This window comes from Monodelphis domestica, chromosome 4 (assembly GCF_027887165.1).
Source record: "Monodelphis domestica isolate mMonDom1 chromosome 4, mMonDom1.pri, whole genome shotgun sequence".
NCBI classification, from domain to species: Eukaryota; Metazoa; Chordata; class Mammalia; order Didelphimorphia; family Didelphidae; genus Monodelphis; species Monodelphis domestica.
In genome coordinates, this window is record NC_077230.1 from 31,388,422 (window position 1) to 31,412,065 (window position 23,644).

Consider the following 23,644-nt stretch of genomic DNA (forward strand, 5'->3'; position numbering starts at 1 on the left):
TTATTTCCCCCAAATCTCACTTAGTATTTTGTTTTATACTCCTTTATTTTACTAAAACTCCAACACTGTGGGCCATATTTATCTCTGTAGGTGTTTTACTAGACTCTACTACTCTGTAGGTGTTCCTACCAGAATCCACAGGATTTAACGATTAGGCAAATTGTTTTCTTGGGGTCCCTGGGTCTATTGTTCTTAACAGTTCAATTTAACTCCAAAGCTGGACTCTGAGCTGTTCCCAATAAGGGGGGTTACATTAATGCTAGATGCTATTGCTAAGGAAAGGAAAATCTCCAATTCCTTTGCCCTTTACTAAATTCTTAGTGTCACAAGTGAAAAGGCAAAGAAGGATTCCCCCTCAAGAGATGGGCTATTCTTCTGTAATTGATTCTATTTTGTACAACGAGGCTACATACAACTGATAGTATAAAGCTAAAGGAATCCTTAAAAGACAAAATGTCTTTAGAACTTAGAGGAGCAATAAACCAAATATGCAATTTAAATGACTAAAAAATAAAAACAAATTAACATCAGTGATAAAATTAAAATAAAAATGTTACTAATATGATTCATTCAATAAGATGAACATTTTTCAAAAGGGGGTTTATAAATTATAAATAGCCCTTTGAAAATAGAATAAATTTTAATTTAAAACAGCTCTCTGGGTTTATTTCATAGCTTATAAGATGGCAAAGAAAATTTTTAAAAAGAATCACTATTTTTGAGGGACTAGGGGAGAAAAGGCACATGGATACATTGTTAGAGGTGCTATAGGTTATTCTAATAGTTCTCAATAATAATTTGGAGTTATTAAAATGACTTATTTGTTTACACATTGTAATCTAACAGTTCTATGGCTGAGTATATAACTAAAGAAAATAAGAAAAAAAAAGAAAACCTTAAATCTAGCATATATCAAGAAATTCACAAAAATGTTTTGTTAGTAAAGAAATTAAGCAAAGTGGACAACAGTTAAGGAATGAATGAAAAAACTATAAGATATGGATGGAATAGATTATTGTGCTATAAAATTATGAATATTTATAATTTGGAAAGACATTGATTAATTGCTATTTAGTGAAAAAGATTGAAATAAGCAGACTCTATTGAATAATTTATAAGATTACACTAGTAGTATAAATTAAAGACAACAAAAAAGGGGTGACTTCTAAGAAATAGAAAATAATCAGATAATGAGATGGATCCTTTCCCTACCCTAACTGGCCTAAGGATACCAGTTCATCTAAGGCAAAATGTCTGCAGTGCCAGATGTGGTCACTGTATTGGAAGATTTTGTTTAATTTGTTTTCTTTGTTTCAAAGGATGACTCAGTCTGCAGAGGTACTGTTGGAAAATTCCCAGTGCATCCCTCCTCAATTACTTTTTATGTCAATGCAAAAGACATAAATTAAAACGTAAATGTGTAAATTAAATGAATGCTGTTCTGTAATGACTGCCAAAAGACTAATTATTATATGTTTTCCTCCCAACAGAAAATCCAATCTGATTTGACAAGCCATGAGATTAGCTTAGAAGAAATGAAGAAACGTAATCAAGGAAAGGATACTGCCAAGCGTGTTCTCACCCAGATTGAGGTAGCACAGGTAGGTCAATGATCTTAGACATCAGATAAAATTTTAGAGTATAATGAAATATTTATACTCTATGAATATAATGGTTGATGTTAGATAAGTGATTTACATGCATAGATAAAACAGTTTAAGATTATGAGCATGTTGCCTTATTAAAACTGTACTACTTTTTATCTAATTTACACTAGCAATGATCATATTAATAATATATGTATATATATACATATATATATATATATATATATATACTCAGTCATTCTTACAACACTCCTGTGCTATATAAGATATAACTATTTAGAAGGAGATGAGGAAATAAATAAACAAACAAATAACTAAATAAATAACTTTGTGCGTGTGTTTGTATATATATGGAGGCAGGAATACCTTAATTCAAAACTTGTATTTATTAAATGTATGGCCCTGGGCAAGTCATTGAAAATCCTTTATACCTCAGTTTCCTACAATGCAAAATGTTGATCACAAATAGTACCTACTTCTCGGGGTTGTTGTGAGGATTAAATGAGACAATGTCTATAAAGTGCTCCAAGGAAACTTAAAGAGATCAAATAATGCTATGATTATTATCATCATTGCTATCTGTGTCTCTCTCAGATTCATGGCTAGTATATGAGGCAAGGTTCAAACTTGTATTTTCCTGATTCTAAGTCCGTGACACTCGACACTATGCATGGGAGTTTTTCTTGCATTAATCAATTGTCTCTTTTAAATGAAGTTAAATGATGTGATTTTATTACCATCTGTATAGAATTTTCTTAAGAAGAAAATAAGAAATAATCCAGAAGGTGACTGTGGAATAATCGAAATCAAGAATCAGAAAACCAGAGTTTCCATCCCATTCCTAATTCTAAATACTTGTTTTATCTTGGACAAATAATTTTCCTTCTCTGTGTCTATTTTTCCTTATTAGTGAAATGAAAGAGTTGTGTCAGATGTTCTTAAGTTTCTTCTAGCTTCACATCCAGAGAGGCTATCATTTCCATTGATTTTTATGCCTTTGTATTTTAGCATAGGACTTTCGCCTGGAAGACCCAGATGTGAGTTCCATTAAGGCAGGGTTGGGCTAGAGTCAGCTCTCACTAGATTAGATCCTGTTAAATTTTCAGTGTAAATATTTATACTTCAGGAATCAGCGAGTGATAAAAATTAGTGTTTGATTTGTTATTTTATTGATTGTCTAGCCTTAAGAAAGAATGGAAATAATTCAGAATAAATTTTAAAATGAGTGCATATTATATTCATCCTCTCCCCCAAGAGCCCCATTGTTAAATTTTTGCCAGAATTAAGTATTGATTCTGCTAATAGTTCATGACTTTTGACATATCACTCTTCCCACATGACTATTTCCTCTTTTGGAAAATGAAGATTGAATTAACATCCAATAAATGTTTATTAATCATTTGGCGTTAATATGCCAGGGTCTAGGTTGGAGAGAAAAAAGTTAAGATTTGTGCCTGTGAGCATGATATTAAGTTACTCTGTAAGTATATAACACTATATAAAAGCAAACCTTTAATAATTCTAATCAGAAAGAATATTCAAGAAGGATGTGCCAAGTAGAACAGTGGATAGAGAGCCAGCCAGGGGTCAGAAAGACTGATCTTCTGAAGTTCAAATATGGTCTTAGACATGTACTAGCTTTGTGACCCTAGGAAACTCACTCAACCCTCTTTATTTTAGTTTCCTAATTTGTAAGCCTTAATAACTTTTGCGGGGGCTTCATTAATTGATATTATTTGCAGACATAAGTTTGAGCACTCTTTAAATTTGGAATATTTCCTAATAGTTTACTTTGCCTTTACAGAAAAAATTGCAAGATGTTTCTATGAAGTTCCGGTTATTCCAAAAACCAGCCAATTTTGAGCAGCGTCTAGAGGAAAGTAAGAGAGTGTTAGATGAAGTGAAAACACAATTTCCTATATTGGAAATGAAGAGTATTGAGCAAGAAGTACTGCAGTCACAGCTGGATCATTGCATGGTATGTATATCTGGTAGCAAATGTAAACAACTCAAAAATTTTGGAGGAAATCTGATCATTTGTGAACTTCGTTACATATTTTGAAACAAAAGGTGTAGATGACGTCTAAAAGATTTTATGTTTGCATTTTGCTGAAATTTCCACTAACTAAGCACCTCTTATCAGCCATCTCCTTTTTTACCCATAGAGCTTCCAAGATGAAATTTCTTATATATATATTACTCCTAATTAAATTATAAGCTCTTATAGTGCATAGTCTATCTATTTTTTTTTCTCTTTGGATTGCTAACACCCAATGTAGTCCTTGGCATAGTGCATATGTTTTCTTTTATATATAATACATAAAAATCTGGAACTACAAAGGATGCTCATTTTTTCTTACCATGTTAAGTTACCAAAAATGTGTCCAGATCTTTCAGTGAAGAATTTGTAGAGTTATAGTTTAAACTTATATAAGACACATTCTCCAGAAAAGTCCTTTTCTTTATAAATAAATATCCAATGGTAAGCCCACTAATAGGTTCTTACTACTGCAACTCTAAAATGCCCAAATCAAATAAAACTTATGCTTTTAAGCAAAGGAAGTAGAGAAAAACAACCTATGCTGTTACCATTTTTTGAATATGGTAAAATCTGTGAATAAGACTTCCCCCTCAATAATGGAGAAAGAGACTTTCTTTTAGGCAAAATTTTCACTTCTTTAAAAGTGTGCAAGTAGTTTTGTGTTTCACAAAATTCAAAAATCTAAAAAGATTTCTCATCAGTAATTATAAAAATACTTCCTTTAGCATAAATTCTCCATCTTTTTAAGCCACATTTTTGGTGCAATAGCTACTATTACTGAAAATACAGTATTACATACAGTGAAATATGATTTTTCTGTATTTTTTCTCACATTAAAAATATAGATAGAAGTTCTTGAATATATCTTATTCTTTATATTTCTTCTTAGACATTAAAACACAATTGAAGGAGATTATCACTATGAAGGGGGCATCTCATTCACTTTTAGTAGCATAACAGTAATGATGCCTTAAAAAAACTATCTTTTTGTTATTAAATACATAAACTGAGGCAAAACTACCTGTATGCTAGCTAGAAAGGTGACATATCACATTAAAATGCAGGAACTTTTCAAGGCAATTGTTCAATTTAGTTTAGCTTTAGGGAAGGTATAAAGAGGAAAAGAAATTAACCAATTGAATTATATCACATAATTTAGAACTAATGTTTCTTTCATATTTTCCCTTTTTCTTTCCTTATTACTTAAATATTTTGTTGAACACTATATAGGAACCAAGATACACATGGACTTTACCTTCAAAAAGATTTTGTCTTAAAAAAAAAAGATAAGAGCACAATTTAAATGAAATAAGCCCTTTCTCTTGTGCTATAATCCATGTGAGATTTTGAGATATTATGGGATGGTTGTCTAGGTATTAGCTAAAACATGTTTTTCTAAATCATCCAACATTCCTGTCTTTGTTAAGCTTACATTCTGTTAAAGGTGCATACAACAGTAATTATAATATCTCATAATTTCATTAACCAAAATTCTGAAAAACTTAGAGAAAGAACTGTTGGAATCATATGCAGATCAAAGCATACTATCCTTCACATTACTGTATTTACAGTTTTGTTTTGGAGTTTGGGTTTTATATGAATATTCTTTTACCACAATTACCAGTAAGGAAGTATGTTTGCATGGTAATACATGTATGGTCCAGATCAAATTGCTTACCATCTGCAAAAAGAAGGAGATAAGAAAGATAGGGAGACAATTTGGATTTGATAATTTTGGAAAACATTTGTTATTACATGTATTTAGGAAAATAAAATATTTTTAATTTAATTTTTTTTTACTTTTTAAACATTACTTTATTTGGTTAATTACAAACATTATTCATTGGAAGCAATGATCATTATCTTTTCCTCCCCCCGCCCCCCTCCCACCACTTCTCTCATAGCCGGCTCACAATTCCACTGGGTTTCACATGTGTTCTTGGTTCGAACCCATTTCCATGTTATTGGTATTTGCACTAGAGTGTTCATTTAGAGTCTCTCCTCAGTCATTTCCTCTCAGCCCCTTTAGTCAAGCAGTTGCTTTTCATCAGTGTTTTTACTCCCACAGTTTATCCTCTGCTTGTGGATAGTGTTTTTTAGATCCCTGCAGATTGTTCAGAGACATTGCATTGTCCCTAGTGGAGGAGTCCATTACCTTCGATTGTACCACAGTGTATCAGTCTCTGTACAATGTTTTCCTGGTTCTGCTCCTTTCGCTCTGCATCACTTCCTGGAGGTTGTTCCAGTCTCCATGGAATTCCTCCACTTTATTATTCCTTTTAGCACAATAGTATTCCATCACCAACATATACCACAATTTGTTCAGCCATTCCCCAATTGAAGGGCATCCCCTCATTTTCCAATTTTTGGCCACTACAAAGAGCGCAGCTATGAATATTCTTGTACAAGTCTTTTTCCTTATTATCTCAATATTTTTAATTTTAAAAAGTTGCCAGACTCAGTGTTCTGTAAAGTCTGAGTGGAGAGAGCTTAATAGATTTTTATTGTACTAAAAATTAATTTCTGGATAAGTTTTCCAAAGTTATATGATCCATATTGTCTCTCTCACCCTGGAGTTGACAAACTATTCAGTCTGGGTTATACATGTTTAAAAGTAATTTTAATGATATAAAAGCAAATATTTTTGTTCTAACAAAAAAGTGTTTTAATCTGACTTCATTACTTTGCTCGCTCACTAGAAAATTTGAGTAATTATGCTACTATCAGCAAAGTAAGAATTTGGTATTTACAGGAAAAGTGTCACAGAGAAGATAATGTTTGAGCTTGGTTGGAAAATGAGATGGATAGAAATAAAGAAATTGTGACTCTTCTAAATATCAAGAGATGTTGACATAAAGTATAAAACATAACAAGGAACATTGTTTAAATTAATGTAATAGTTTAGGCAAATTCATCCCATTATCCTAGTAATATTTTAATATTTACAAAAAGAGGTATGATTGCATTGGTATAAATTTTCTTTCCACCACTGCATATAGTAACCCACCTATGCCTTAGTAGACAATTACATGATTTCCTTTAGTAAAAATAATGATAATTACTAATGATCCACATTTAGCCCCCTCCAAATTATTCTAGGTTGGACACTAAATAAACTACATCATTAAGTTGGTATTTGAAGTCTTTATAGCTCAAAAGGACATGTCAAAGCTGAAGCTTCATTGAAATAGACTGTATAACTTTGAGTAACCCCCCGAGACATGAAGGAGTAACAGTAATATTCAATTATCAGAATTACTTACTAGTTCTGTAAAAACTAAAATGCCAACTTAATAAAAAAAGCCACCTTAATAAATCCATATAAATAAATCTCAAAACTTCCTCCATTATAATATGGGCAGAGAAAATATTGACCTCATTTTATACATAAATATAGCACATACACATTTGTATATGTACATGCATATATGTAAAATATAAACATATAATATCTACAAATTATTATTTTTAGCCTTGAATTGGATCTGTGTGTATAAGTCAAAACACTATTTGAAAATAAGAATGAGTTTTCCTATCTTGCCAAGGCTAAAAGTATGGGGGCTATTCCTGGACTTGTTTCTAATTCATGATTGGCATGAGAGCTTTGATTTGTTAACAGGGTTTGGTTCACCCCCTCTTAGACCAAATGGTGGTCCCCTTCTTCAGAGATACCCATTGACTTATTCCTGTTGGCTTCAGAACTCCTGAGATCAAGAGATCTTCCAACTTCAGTCCCTTTTGTGTATCACCATAATCAATCAAATGCTGATTAAAAAAATTGAAAACAAAATAGCATGGATGACTTAAAGTTACTTCCCCGTTTAAGTTCTGATAGCCCACGATGGTGCTATGATGGTGATTGCCACCACAGAATGCCTGCCCCTCTTATTTTGCTTATTTTTCAGCATTCATTATTTTTCAGTGTCTTTATCTTGCCTTGTTTGTTGCATGTCTTAACCTAGAAATTATACAAAAGCCTTAGTGAAGTGAAGTCTGAGGTGGAAAATGTGATAAAAACTGGTCGACAGATTGTACAGAAACAGCAGACTGAAAATCCCAAAGAACTCGATGAACGCCTGACTGCTTTGAAGTTGCATTATAATGAGTTGGGTGCGAAGGTAGGTCCTTTTTCATTTTCCTTTGGGCTATTGCACAAACTTCAGCTTTAGTTCTGATTTGTAGACTATGTTTTATGTTGCATAATAGCAATTATTTGCCTGTGCTCTTTTATGCCTTTGAAATTAATCCCATCTATTTTCCCCCTAAAGTACAATACTTATTGAAAAGCTTATTGAAAGCAATCAGTTAGATTCATTTCCATGTGTGCTATGAAAGGATTTAAAGCCCATGGATATTTTAAATTAATCTAGTTGTTTTATTCCAATTTATTTGCATTGATATCTTTTGTTTTCACATTACCTGACCCAAATTCCCCTAAGAAAAACATCCCTTATAATAAAGAATGTAAAGCAAAAAAATAAAAATTTATCAAAACTATATACAAACATTGAGTCCAACATTATAGGAAGTGTTTCATACCCATTGTTTTCCAGCTCTGCAAGGAAAGGAGGGAGGTATATTCTCAAATTTTTTCTTTGAATGTAAGCTTATTATTCAGTTTCAATTACTTTTGTCTTTTCCTTTAACATGGCATGGTCATTATAAATATTCTTTTCCTAGTTTCATGTACTTTTTGGTCACAATTCATATTGAATTCATATAGTTCTTTCCTCGATTTTTGTAATCACCAAATCATTTCTTAGAGTACAGTAGTATTCTATTACAATCATATATGACAATTTGTTTAACTGTTCCCCAATTAAGGGATATATGCTTTGTTTCCATTTCTTTGCTAATATAAGTATTTTGGTATATGAAAAATCATTGTCCTCTTTGGGTTATACAACTTGAAGTAGGATCCCTGCATCATTTTAACTTCTTTTTTTAGGGTAATTCAAAATTGCTTTTCTGTTTGACAGGTATTAGACTTATACCACTTTCTAAAACCAGTAAAGAGTAGAGAGGACATGATCTACATAGTAACACGACTACTGTCTGAAGCCAGATTTGCACACAAGATGGTGAATTTTTCCGTGTCCAGGCATGGTGCTCTATCCATCATACCACCTAAATGCCCCTACTTATTCCTACTAAATGTTACCTTATTTGGTTCAGTTCATTTTTTAAAACAATGCTTAATTGACAATTTTGTCATACAGTAACCAAAAATGACAAGGGCTAGGATAATTTTGCTTTCCTTTTCCTCTTAAGTCATGATTAGTAATTTAATATGAATTTTACTCTCCAGTCTCCCATGTTTCATTATGCTTCCAACTTTAAAGATGAGTTTCTCATTTTATAAAATAAATTAGGCAGAGCCAGCATGGCAAAGAGAAGACGAACTGGATACCTTTTGTCTTTGTGACCTGGGCAAGTTCCTAAATGTCTCATAAACATCTCAGAGACTTTCCAGAAAAGGAAGTTCTGCCTTCTCAGAAATCTTACATTAATGAAACTGTAGGTCTACTCTCTACCCCCATTGTAGAGTTTATAATATCAAACATAGCTCCTTTGAACCTAACAGTAATTTTCACTTTTTGTTTGTCTATGTGTGTATAATTTGTCTTGTTCAATCAGTTAGTTTTTTTGGACTCTTCATGAGATTGTGAATCATACTGTCCATGGAGTTTTCTTGTCAAAGACACTGGAGTTGTTTGGTATTTTCTTCTCCAAAAGTAAACAAAGGTTAAGTGATTTGCTAGTCAGTGTCTGAGGTCACATTTGAATTCAGGTCTTCCTGGCTCTGGTCCAGAACTCTATCTGACTTTGTGTGTCTAGTGCCTGCTGTTATTACAGTATCCCATTAACATGTGATAGCATGCATTAAAATTTGGAGCATCTCCTAGAAAAAATGACACTTTTGATAGCAATTTGTAAAAATGCAAAATACAATTCGCTCATATTCTTGATGTTAGGGTCAAGTTCAAAGCAGTTAAGGGAGTACTTTTCTTTAAAAAATTTTTTTCTTTTTAAATATTTTTCCATGTTTACATGATTCATTTTCTTTCCCTCCCATTCTTTTCTCCCCCCTCTTAGAGCCAACAAGCAATATCATTCGAGTGTACAAATGTTATCACTTGATTCCTATTTCCATATTATTCATCTTTGCTATAAAATGATCTTTTAAAGCCTAAATCCCAAATCACATACCCATATATACATGTGATAAGTGATGTCATATGTTCTTTTTTTGCATTTCTACTAAGGGAGTAATTCTCAACATGTTTGTGGGTTGTTTTTTTTTTTTCTATTTAACCCAGTTCTCTTTTATTTCCCTAGAAAGGTTGATAGAATCTTCAGAAATTAAGTGTCTGAGGGAATGTGATTTTATGGTCACTTTCCCTGTCCCCTCATTCCCAGTAATTACTCTGATATCTCTCTATGAAATTCATAAGACTTTCAGCCCTTAGAAAACTCAAACAAGATATTAATTAATCTTCTATACTAATTTTCCTTACATAGTAATACACACCTACCCCGAAATTACAAAACATATATAGATATTCTAAACATTTGTTGAAATAAATATATTTTTCAATGAAAAAATTTACATGTATGTATATGTATATATGTGTATTTACACACATATAGACACACAAACACCCCTTAACTCAAAAACTTTCTTTTGGCCCAAAGAGTTTAGGTACACTTTGGGGTTTTTTCCTCACCATCTTAGTTTGGAGCCCTATCTCAGAAACCCTTCATAACTCTAATAATGTAACAATATGCAATAATGTACTAATTGTATTGGCATCACAACATAATATATAATAATGTAGCAATCTTTAGTACTCTTTTAATGCCATATATACCTTGGTGTATGGATGTATGTGCATTTCAATGATATTATACATATAACAATGTAGAACGTATGTGCTTCAAAGGCAAACATACACATGTAAACATATTTATGTATAGTAACATGCCTATGTATGTATAGAGAGTTTCTCATTGAAATAGATATAAAACATATATACACACACATTTAATTCCATAGCCATATTTCATGTACTTTTATATGATAATGTCCCTACATAAATATAATTTTATATGCATAAGTATTATATACCTCTATATATATATGTGTATGTATGTATAGAGATATATACTATATTCATCTGTGTTTTATATGGATATATTTATACATGTATATATATATGCTTCTAATTGAAGCATATACTTTCTGCATTTTCATTAGTTGAGCATTAAAAACACCATTTTAATAAAGTCTAAAGCAAGGACAGTTAGGTGGCTCAATTGATAGAGATCTTAGTGGATAAGAAGGGGAGGTCTTGGGTTCAAAGTTATCTCTTTATTAGCAACTGTAAGGGCCATAATGTAGGGGGGTTGACTAGATTATTTAAGAGTATGGTTGCTGAGAATTTAATCAATTCCAAATGATTTTTTAAGCAATTTATTTATAAAATATAGAAAGAGTGAAAGAAATCCAGAGAAGATAGGGTAAGATATTTAACCCACACACTAAGTATTTTGCTCTGACCCCTGGCTCAATCTAGGCAGGGCTAATTAGTCCTTAGCCAGACGGGTCTCAGCCTTGAGTTGAGGACCTGGGGACGCGGTGGCCTCTCCTGAGGCCTTCAGAAAATCCAGGAAAGGAGTCACCCTTTTTCACTCACCCATGTGGTAGTTCAAAGGGAAAAATCCAAAGGTAGTCTGAGGTCCCAAGCTCGAGCTCCTTCAGGATCCATTTCAAGGTGAAAGACCTCTTCACAGAAAGTTCTTGGCATTTTTAAAGACCATTCCTCTTCATCACTTCCTGTGACTTCCTTCCATTTTACATGTACCAATTACAGCTAAAGCTTTGCTTAGGACTGCCCAGGGGGCAATCAGTCAATTATGATTCATCACCCACTATTGCACACGTGGGTCACAGACCTCCCCCACTCAAGTGTAAGTGGAGTATATGAACTTCTGATGATTAAATATAAAAATGGGCAGGAGAAAGTTAATTTAATCTTCACACAACCAAAGAGAGTCTCAGTTATTTTTAAGAAGGAACTGATTTCTTCTATGACTCTCTTTCTGTTCTCCTTCCAATTGCCACTTATGAGAATGGTTGGGGACAAGGTGGATACCCTTCCCTTAGCGTTATGACAGCAGCAGCTAGAGCAGGAGGACATAACTGGGCAAACTCCAGCAGAGTGCCCTCATTAGCCCTTTTGTGATCAAAACACCAGTCTCATGATAAACGCAGCCAGGTTTAGACCTTACTTGGTGAGTCTGAGAGACCTTTAGGTCCTGTATCTGTTGTACAAAAATGGTACGGGAAGTTTATGCATTGGAAGAGATAACAACTTTGGTGATGTGGTGAGAGTGGATGGATGCTACTGAGACACATTACTCTTTCTAATGCTTTCCCATAGACCTCAGAGAAATCTCTGTGTGAGTCAAGCTGAGAGCAGTAGCTAAAGAAAATGCCTCTAGGAATAAAAGAGAGTGACTGGATAAAATGAGCTGCACCCTTTTTGTAGGCCATTTTCTCATCCAATGTATAAATCTCTTCAGTCATTTAATTCCACTTAATAGACCTGGGATCTATAGCTCTCTCAAATCCACATTCATAAGGAGTTATATGCAACTTGAATCTGATGTTTACTCTCTCATAGGAATCAAGAAGGAAAATTGTGCACATGCCCTGTTCAGCCCATGGCTAAATATGTAATATATGTTTGTTGAATAAAAGAGAGAAATAATAAAGATACTTTTCACCTTTACCGTCAGAAACATTTATAGGAGAAAAAAGTTATTTTATAACATGGGAGAAAAAAAGTGTGATTACAACGTCTGTCAGAATTGTAGTTTAAATCACTTTCACTTTTGATCCCATGTTATTCCATCACTGTCCTAATAGCAATTTCTTGGTGATAATACTTACGTTTTAATGTATCCATAATCTTATGAATGTTGATACCTCCTACACTTATGTAGCTCTAAACCCATTTATATGTTCTTATCTGGGACAATAGTTTTTATCCATGTCCATTCGAAAATTCCCCAAGGAAAGAACTCTACCCAATAGACTCTAGGTTTTTCTCTAAAGTATTTTAACATTTCTTGAGAACTATTCTAATATTTAAGCTATCTATCTGTTATCTCTTCTTTCCTTTCCTTCGTATATTTCCTAGATATCTGTGTATTTTTTCTCTTTTGCAGACAAATCACATTGGCAAAAACTTGCAATCTATTTGTTCCCACCATGTATCTCTCCTTGTAGCGTAAATCACTTTCTCTTTTGATCCTTTGTCATTCCATGTGCTCTGAATCAAAGTCATAAGACATCATCAATAAAAATATTTTTGCCTAAAAGATATGATTTTGTATTAGAATAGAGTTTGAGACCATTCTAATCACTGCAAGCATTGCAGTTTTCCAAATAGAATCCAGTCTGCTTTCTCCTTCTAATTCAAATATGGTTCCAAACTAGTATCAATGTGTAGCTCTCTCATAAATATATGATGGATAGACTATTATTTCTTGGTTTTTTACTAGTATACCATAAACTAATAGTTGCTATTCTTCACTCACATGTTAGCTTTGTTTTTTTCCCTGCATAAATTGTTAGGTCAATTATATAAAAGACAGATATGCCACTCAATGGATAGAGTAGTGGACCTGGAATTAGGAAGATCTAGCCTCAAATTTGACCTTGGAAACTAATTATGTGACCTTGAGCAAGTCACTTAACATCTTTTTGCCTCAGTTCCTTAACTATACAATGAGAATAATAATAATCTACGTAGTAGGGTTGTTGTGAAGTTCAAATGACATAAAATTTGTTAAATGCTTAGCACAGTATATGACACAGTAGGAGCTATAGAAATACAAACTGTTATTATTGTTATTGCTAAGTGACTATAGATTTCTATAAGAAAATTCTTTGCTACTTTGAGGTGTGATGAAATCAACATCTGTGTAGAAAGGCTTATATGGAGAATTGATTTTTAATTAAGACTCTGTGCAAACCATATTCCATGGCAGGTTGAACAACTGAGACAAGCAAAAAAGCCTTTTTTCCCTATTATTTTTAATAAGCTTATTCAATAAAGTAATCTCCCTGGTTGTCATTATCAAGAAAGGTCTTATGATCTTACTACATGCAAGAGAGACAACTTACTGCAGAATATCTCTAAGTATCTGCTTTTTTACACCAATTCAATACCTTCTTTTTTTTTCTTTTTGGTAATCAATGAGCAATCTGTTGGGTTGTTGACTCAATCACTTCTTTGGCTGCAACAATGTGGTTGGTTTCTAAAACCTTAGAGGTAAAAGTCTGACAGTTCTCTTATATTATAATAAAAGAAATTCTCAAAATAAGTATAGATCATTCTCATTAATATTTTATAAAGATGAAGAGATATAAAATTAAAAGTAATGATAGGTCATTTTTGTTCTTCTCTGCTTTCAGGAAAGATCACACTTGACACCTTGTCAAGAAATTCTTCCATCTACTCAAGGAAATGTCATAATTGTACTCATTCTAATATTTATCAACCTTTGCTGTCAGGAAATTCATATATTACAGAATCATGTTATGATAAATTTCTTTCTTATGTACACAACCTAGAGAATAACTCTTCTTCAGAAAGAAATGCCAAGATTGAACTTATCCAGAAAAACTCTAGCCTTCTTTTCTGATCTAACAACTTAATTGGGCCCTGTTGACTTTTATATTAACTATACTATACATGGGTTTTTTTTGTTGAGAAAAAAATTAGTCTTAAAGGGGTTCAAATAAAAAGACATGGGTATATGAGTATTCATTTTAAAGATTCCTCTTTTATATAACTTTTTCAAATTTTACCTTTTTGTTTCTTCAATCTCACTTTAGTAATTAGTTTTTGTTTCTGTGGTTCATTAAAAATATTTTCCACTTTACAAAATTCCTCTTTGAAGAACCATTTAAACATTGTTTCAGTGTATAAAAATATATTTGTAGTAGCAAATTCATATCATAGCAAAATCATATTCAATTTGATTGGATAACATCATCTTATACCATGCTAAAATTCAGTGCTTTCAATCTTTGCTTTTTATTCTAATGGAAACATTCTAAAAAATATATTTCCTTTAGTCCATGAATAGGTTTTGCAAAGATTTCATGAAACAGTAAATGTAGTAGAATCATACTGCAGGTGGCAGTCTTTAAACAGATCTCTTCAGAAAGGAAAAATACAAAAAGTGTAAAAATTCTAAGTTCCTAAAGATGGCAGTCTTTCCTATTTTTTAAAGATATTTAGCTTGATAAAATAAAAATAAAAAGAACCAGTAACTCAGCCTCTTATTATATAGGATTCCTTTGAAATATGAAACCTGGTAACCTTTTATACCAATAATGAAGGATAATGTTACAAATGTTTTAAAGTATGAAAAATGGAAGGTTTTCATCATCTAACTTTTTCTACTGACTTTATTATTGATGATATAGCTTTCTGACTACTGAAAATGAATTCAGAGTATGAATATATGAAGTTTAAAACCTTAGAAAAGTATTCTCTACTTCAATATGTGCCTTCTAAAAGGGGAACTAATGAATTTCACTGATAATAAATCAATCCTTTGTCATACTTTTTTTCTAAGAAGTATTTCCTTATCTTCTGTTTTGTTTCTTTGTTTTGATTATAAACACAATTTCAGAAACCTAACATGTTATTTTGCTCAGGCCTTGCTGTACAAAAGCTTAGTCCTTCAGGTACTCTGAATGGTTGGCATTGGATTGTATTTTTAATGTATTTCACTTTCAACATGCTCTTGCTCAGTAGGATGAATAAAACTCTACATTTCTTAAATAAAGTTCAAACACCTCTATCATCCTACCCCTTTGTGATCAAAAATGAATTCACTAACTTCATAATCTGTACATGGAACTCCTGTTGATATATATTATTATTCTCTAGCTCTGAAGAGGGCAAAGAATGTCTTTCAACTAACCATGCACTTATTAAAAACCAGCCATTTGCTCTAGAGATACAAAATAATCAATAAGCTTTTGAAGCTTACACTCTATAAAGAAGCAATAGATATACTAATTAGTCACTACAAAGTAGAAAGCTCTCCTTTTCTCTCTTCCCTTCATGGCTCACAACCAGCACCATTTCCTCCATGTTTTATTTTCTAATTTCTGAGTTCTCAGAGTTCTTCCTTTCCAAAGTTACTTTGAAGATATTTTATTAGGGACTTCATTCTTGTATTACCTAGAGGTATTGTAACAACACTCTATTGAATGTCCCCCATGCCTGAAATACTCTTCCTTCTCATTCATTCCTCTCAAAATCCCTGGCTTCTTGGAAGACTCAAGTGCCACCTTTTTCATAAAGTACTCCTCACTACTTAAATCTAAGTCTCTAACCCTCTAAGGTTCCTTTATTTTTACTCTTTATGTATTTTATATGTACTCAACTTCTTATATGTTATCGCCCTCACTCCTATATGAGCTCCTTGAATGCAAAAATAAGTCTTTTTTTTTTTTCTGTAGAGCAACTGTGTGGACTTCTATTCACTCTGACAATTCAAGTTCCCAGATTGACTATATTCTTAGTGCTAAAGGGATTGTGGGATGTTATGAGGAATCTCTCTAATTCAATAGTTCACAAGCCATCCATTAACAGTTTGTTCCCCCATAATTAATAACTATCAATTAATCAGCAAGACTTAACCAATTTTGAGAAAGGACTCTTATGTGGGAATATGGTTGGTAGAGTTAGGACAAAACAGTCTCTAAAAGTAGATAACATATCTTCCTACAAGAACATATAGATTCCAAGGGAATGTGGGACCAAGGCTCTAATTCATCTGCTGGTAATCCCTTTGTTATAATCCTCAAGGTATTTTCCTTATGTATAGAAAGCTTTTCTACTAGTTTCTTTTTTTTAAACCTTGAGTCTGCTTTCCTCATCTTGTCCATTATGTCCTCAACTACTTAGGAAAACCCTGGTGTCATCCATTTTGGGGATGTGTCTAGGACACCAAAGAAAAATTCCAAATCTTCTGGACCATTTAGAGTTCAAGGAACTATTCTGTCAAAATAGTGGCAGAGGAGACAGAGGCCGAGGACTAGAGCTTTGCTCAACACATGCTGTCTGTTTCTTCATAGGGTTTTAACAGAAATACTCTCCCCTCTCTACTGAAAGTTACTGGAAACTTTAATTACAACTAGCTCTGTGATTTTAGACAAACTCCAGAGGATGCGACCAAGTCTATCAGCCAACCTTTAATAGATTTCCTGTTACATGATATTGAAGCCATATTCAGACCCTGTGAATGTTTGAGATGTTTTTTCACCAAATAAATATTTTAAAGTATAATAACTTCTCTCTTATTTTAGATGACATGTGATGATTAGATTAATTTACTCAAATGACCTACACCCTTCTATTTGTATCCTCGGTGCTGAGCAGAGTGTCTAAATGTAGAACGTACTTCGTTCATGTTTTTTGGTTGATCAATTTATCAATTGACTGAATCATCTCTAAACATAGACTCCAAAACCATGTCCTTGAAAGATTTTGTGGATACATCCAAAACAAACTTATCAGAGTTTACTCATTATATTTTAGTAAACAGCTTTTAGTTTCTTTTTTTTCTGTAAAAAGCAAGAGGAATTGCTTTTTTTTTTAACATTCCCACTTCCAAAGGATTACTGTTTACTGTAGACTGTTTTCACTCTCTATTCAGAATAAGCCATTCATTTAAATAATTATGATACTGATAATAAGAAAAATAATAAATGATAAAACATATGTGAAAATAAAATTATCTAGTTTCCAGTAAAAGGATAACTGATAATATTCCTATTTATATACATTTTTTTTCTCCTCAGGTAACAGAAAAGAAGCAACAGTTTGAGAAATGTTTGAAATTGTCGAGGAAGTTGCGGAAGGAAATGAATGCCTTAACCGAGTGGCTGGCAGCTACAGATACAGAACTGACAAAGAGATCAGCAGTTGAAGGAATGCCTGCTAATTTGGATGCTGAGATTGCTTGGGGAAAGGTAAAAACACTTATTGTGATGTGTTCTTTTAACATACATGCAAATGGGAATTCTTGCATAGAAAAATGTGAATGCATTATTTGTTCTATGTTCCCTTTTCCCCAAAGCTCTAAAACTTTCATTGAATGCTACTGGAACATTCTGGGTTACTGTCACAGAGCCAGGCAGGCCATATCCAACCAGCATATGTCATTCATTTGGGGAGTGACCCAAAATTCCAATTTGGGGATCACGACAAGAGAGGTTTGCCAGTGTCTTCCTGCTACTACCATTAGCTTAAACCATTACTAGTAGTCTTCCCACCATTGACTAGCAGATCAGTTCCATTTGACCACCTAACACTAGTTTTTATAAAGTGATATTTACTTTGATGATATAGGAAGAATAAAATACAAAAAAAAAATTCTGTCATATCCCAAGGGCCCATTTTTCCCAGGACTACTTCAGGATCCAAGAGAAATAGATTCAATTGAGCTCAATTTCTACATAGTAAAGTCCTATCAAGTTCTAGTCCAATGAATGCTACTAGATCATGCCTTGTTGCAGGGAGCGCTGGGCTCAGGTTCTGATGGTCACCCAGACTCTTGAATCCCAGGATGCCTAAGTGACCCCTTGATCTCTCAAAATTCACAAGGAAATATCTTCCAATATCCTTCATGTAAAATGGAAAAATAAAGAAAGAGGTTAAGGACCTTCACAGGGTCACAGGATAAGACTATCCCAAGCTCTCTTCTCTTATAGCATTTTCTTTCACTCAATATAGTGAGCAAATGAAACTTTGAGATCCCAAACAGGAGAGAAAATGGTTAAAAGGGTATATAGGCTGAAGCTGTCAGCTGTTTTTGAATGTGTTCTCAGCTAATCAAAGAGCCTTCTCATCACTACATTGTTAGCCAATGAGAACTAGCTATAGAATATCTCTCCAAGCCACAGTCCTATACAGAATGTGGAAAGAATTCATTAAAGAGCATTTTAGACCCAATTTCCATTTACTTCATACCTTTTGTTACATCAAGTAATCTCTCTGATTATCTCAATTCAATGAGGTATATGTGTGAGTTTAATGGAACTCCATTTCATGATGATGAGCACAGCAATGAAGTAGGGTATCAATGGCACTGGAGAGGGAAAATGTCTATAATTCACCAAAGCAGAATAGTAGAAATTTTTTAAAATGTTGGCCTTGTCTTTTTTTCTAGATATCATGTAGACTATTTCATCTTTCCCAAGAATCAACAGGTTGATTCTTATTTTTTCTTATTTTTCTAATATTTTAAGATTTGCAAAGCACTTTGCTCAAAATGAAATATTCTTATTCCCTATTTTTAGAAGAAGAAAGATAAAGTTACTTGTCCAAGTTCATAGGAAAGTAGGGATTTGATTTTAGTTCTCCTTTTCAAAGTTCACTCCAATTCTTTCTGCTCTATCATCCCTCTCTAATAAATCTCAGTAGATAGTATTATGTTAACTCATATGCATAAAATAATTATAATCTCTCCACTATGATATTTGTACAATCTAGATTAGCCCCCCCCCCTTTTTCTGGTCCAGTCATTTATGAATTAAAATCCCTACAAGGAAATCCTCTTTACCAATGTAGTTTTGCAATTTTTCAGTATTTTTAGATGCTGTCTGAGATAATAAGATTTAACAATTTTCCTAGGGGCATATAATCATTGTGGATCAGAAATAGGTGTAAAACTCAGGGTAACCTAATTCTGAGGCTAAGTCTCTCCCCACTAAACCACACTTCCTCTATATTAGCCTTTACAATATAAAACTTAAATGTCTACTTGAACAAATATATTTTTGATGATAGAAAGAAAATGTAGCAAATTAAATATAAGTAATAGTAGACTTTTTTGAGAGCAATCTATGTCTCAATTTTGTCTTTGTGATGCCATCACCTAACAAAGTACCCTAAACATTGGTCTTCACATTTGTTTTAAAGTTTTAATCCTGTACAATATAAAAAAATGCTCAGAAAAGTGGATTTTTTTCACATTTCCTATTTTAAATTCTTAAACATTTTTTTTACTTTTGCTCTCTATTATTTTACATAGCTATTTTTAAATCATTTAAGAGCTGTTAATTATCCCCCGTTTGATACTCACTAGTCACAAGAATAATATGAATAGTAATATCTAAATTATAACATCTTCCCTTTTATTAATGCATAAGGCATCTGATATTATTCCAATAATTATATATCCTGAGAATTTATAGCTGAATAGGACACATTTATGAATATTATCTTTTAATTCATAATAATAATAAGTATTAGTAGCTATAGTAATTTTTGCTTTCAAATCAAGTCTCATGAAGTACAACTCTAGGGCTTTCAGATTTTTTTTTTCATTTTTATTCTCTGATTGGCCAATGGTAAAGTCTATATTATGTATTGGGCTATATAAATATTTTCTTTATATGATTATATCATTGATAACTTTAGCATACTTTTGTTAAGTCCTCACAGTAGTATGAATAAAAGACCATGCTAAGAACAAAAATATGAAAAACAATGCCCAACCGTTCAAAATCCATTATCGTTATTAAAGTTCATACATGCATTTATTTTCATTTTAGTTAATGCACTTTTTAAATAATATTCACAGTATTTCCAAGGTTGCTTAGAAGAGTCAGTAAAATCCAAGAGTTTAATTACTTGACAATTGCAGAATTCATTTAATTGCAAATAAAAATATCATATATATAAAGAAATGAATCAGTTATTCATCTTGATTTCAGTCACGAGAGTAAACTTGGCACTACCTGGAGAGTTTTCAGTTTTCAAAGCAATCAATTTCAAATAAAGCATTGTTGTTTTCCAATTTATTTATGCTGACATGCATAATCTTAAACCTTTAACAAGTCTCTTAATGATCTTTTATCTCTCCACATTTAGTATATACATTTTCTTTTATAATAAATACTTTAAGATAATTGTTAAAAAGCATACCAAAGTATTGATCACCTAATCCAATTTAATATATAAGTATAGCATGCCATATCTCAAACATTCAAATAATCCCATTCATCATATATTCTATAACACCAGATTACTCTGACTATTCAAATGTTCATTGGAATTCCTGTCTACTTTTCAGTCAGTCATAAATTATATAGTATGTACTTGGCATAAAACCCTATTACCTATTAATGACATGAAATTAAAATACTTATAAAATAGGAAATATATATTTCTTCTTTATTAAATGTATAATATGTATGATGAAGATAAACTTCAAAACAGCTTGATATCTAATATAATAATTTACTTTATATAATTTTGTAAAATTATATTTTATCATTTCAAAATAGAAGATAGTCTGCTTCTGTCTGATAATCAAAAAACATCTAAGAACATCTTAAAATATAATATTGCAAAATTAGTTGTGTTAATCAAACAAAGTATTCTAACTGTGAACTTTTGGAAATTTCAAACCTATATTTTCCCCATGTTTGTTAACATTTTAAAAATTCTTAGAATCTGCAGTGTTTCTTAGAAGACTTGATTAAACCAAAAGTTTTATTTTATCATAAAATGAGAAATTGTCTGTGTCAGAAAACTCCTGATATAAACGATCATTCAGACTGAATTACATTTCACAGATAACTTTTAAAATAATAAAATAATAATTCATATATACAAATATATATATGGAATTTTAAGGTTAACAGAAAAACTTTACTCAAACCAGCCCTCCAAAGTTGGGTAGTACACATGTTATTGTAGATATTTTATAGATCAGGATATTGAACTTCACAGTAAATTCCCCTAGTCACACAGTTAAGTGTCAGAAACAACATTTGAACTAAGTCTTCTGGTTATCAATGACAAAAACAAACAAAAAAATAAATCTTATGTTTTACAAGATGCAGAGTGTTTTCATCACAACCACCCTGACATGTAGGTAGTACAGATATTAATATACCCATTTTACAAGTGAGGAAATTAAGATTCATATAATCTATATGATTTTTCACATCCTTCTCAATAAAATCACTACTGAATCCAGGACATAGATTTATTTACTATGTCCAAATCCAGTATGGCTTATCTATTGTATCAATATTTCCATGCTTAAGACAAGAAAGAGAAATTAATAAATGCATGCACTACTCTTTTATTATTACTCAAATTCTGAAAACATCATTCTTTTAAATCAACTGGTTTACTTTATTCAGAGTTATGACTAGAATAAAGTCCCAAGAGATTTTGGCCTTCTGATGCAAAGTATAATTATCCTCAAAGTCTTTGGGACTTAATTACAAATATTTCATTAATACTTTTAGGGTTGTTTGCAATTCACAAATACATATGAAAGGTGTGCACAGTTTTACATATAATGCTCTGCAATTCAAATACAACATCTTCACATAATAAAAATGTAGAAGAAAAGAAATAGTATCTTTCAAAATTCAGAAGCAACTGAAATCTCTGAATAAGCATTCTTTGTGAAATTACTTCAACTCCCTAAAAAGACACAGGAACTACTAGTTCAAAATGTCACTCTATAACGAGAATTACTTCATTTTGTTTATTTATTATTTTCTCTTGCAAAAGTTACATATCACCACTTTAAAAAGTAAGCATACTAATTTATCTGTGAAGTGAAATCAAACCAGCAGATTTATACAATAAAATAAATACAGATTTATACAACTTTATACAATGAATGCATCAAACAGCTGTTACTTAAAAAATGGAACATCTGTTAAATGCCATCAGAGCCACCATTCACTGTCATTGGAATTATGACAATAATATCTGCTCCTTTTTGCTTTCACCAAAATTTTACTTTCATGTATTAATTATTAACAAAAAGTTAAGTGTGCATTGTTGTAAAACAAAATTTAAAACTTTTTTGAGACTTTGAGGTTTTGTTTTGTTACTGCCTTTAATCTTGTTAACAATTTAAAATATATTCTATAACCACAAATTATAACATAAGGCAAAAATAGCAATTAAAAATAATACATAGTTTTATTTTTAAGTTACATGAAGAAAGAAAGTAATGCCCTTTGCCTTATTCACTTGGTCTGGAAAGTTTAAGTATCAGAAAATTTGGTTCCTCTAGGTACTTAGTCTTAAATTACTACCTATGAAGGTACAACAACCTTCCATGATTCTGTCCTTTTGTGTGTAAGAAAAGTTCCAGGAAATTGTACAAAATGTCAATTTTAGTAAAATCAGTTAAAGTGATCTATCAATCCAGATAATAACACAAGAGTACTACTAGGTTTCATATTAGAATCATATGAAGGAATTGAGGAAGGGAAAAAAACTTAAGAGAAACATGTGTTTGAAGGGCTTCCATTGTTGTTGTTGAGTCATTTTAATCATAACTGACTCTGTGACCCCATTTCTTGTCAAAAATATTCTCGTGGCTTGCTATTCCCTTCTCTAGCTTGTTTTGCAGATAAGGAACTGAGGCAAAGAGGGTCTAGTGACTTGCCCAGTGCCACAAAGCTACTAAGTGTCTGATGCTAGATTTGAACTTAGGTCTTCCTGACTCTAGGAAAACCTTTATATTCACTGTAACAATTAACTGTCCATGTGGAAGTACAATTAGATTCATTCTTTTGGCCTGAGAAGGCAAGACAAGAAGCAATGGGTAGAAATTACAAAGAATTTTTACATACCCTTCTTCACTTTATTTCCCCCATAAATTTTTTTCTCTAGGATAAATGATATGTATATTCTTTCAAAATATGACAAATATGAAAATATTTGTTGTATAACATAAGTACAGCCTATATCATGTTGCTTCCATTTTGGAGAGAGCAGAGGGGTAGCAGGGAGGGAGAGAACATCAGATGCTCAATGTCAGAAAATGATGATTAAAATTGTATTGACAGGTAAAAGTAAGATTTTTCAAAAATCATTACATGTAATTGGGAAAATAAAACATTATATTAAATGAA

The 23,644-nt window shown here is 32.1% G+C and overlaps 1 protein-coding gene across 10 annotated transcripts in view; it reads left to right on the top strand.

The window, feature by feature from the left end:
• Positions 1-23,644, top strand: part of DMD (dystrophin) — a 2,399,796-nt gene that overhangs the window by 962,090 nt on the left and 1,414,062 nt on the right. For all 10 annotated transcript variants that reach the window (XM_007493357.3, XM_056797113.1, XM_056797116.1 and 7 more), the window contains 4 exons: positions 1,491-1,601; positions 3,412-3,585; positions 7,611-7,766; positions 17,546-17,716. In XM_007493357.3, the coding sequence (XP_007493419.2) occupies positions 1,491-1,601; positions 3,412-3,585; positions 7,611-7,766; positions 17,546-17,716 (612 nt within the window). The remainder of the gene's footprint in view (positions 1-1,490; positions 1,602-3,411; positions 3,586-7,610; positions 7,767-17,545; positions 17,717-23,644) is intronic.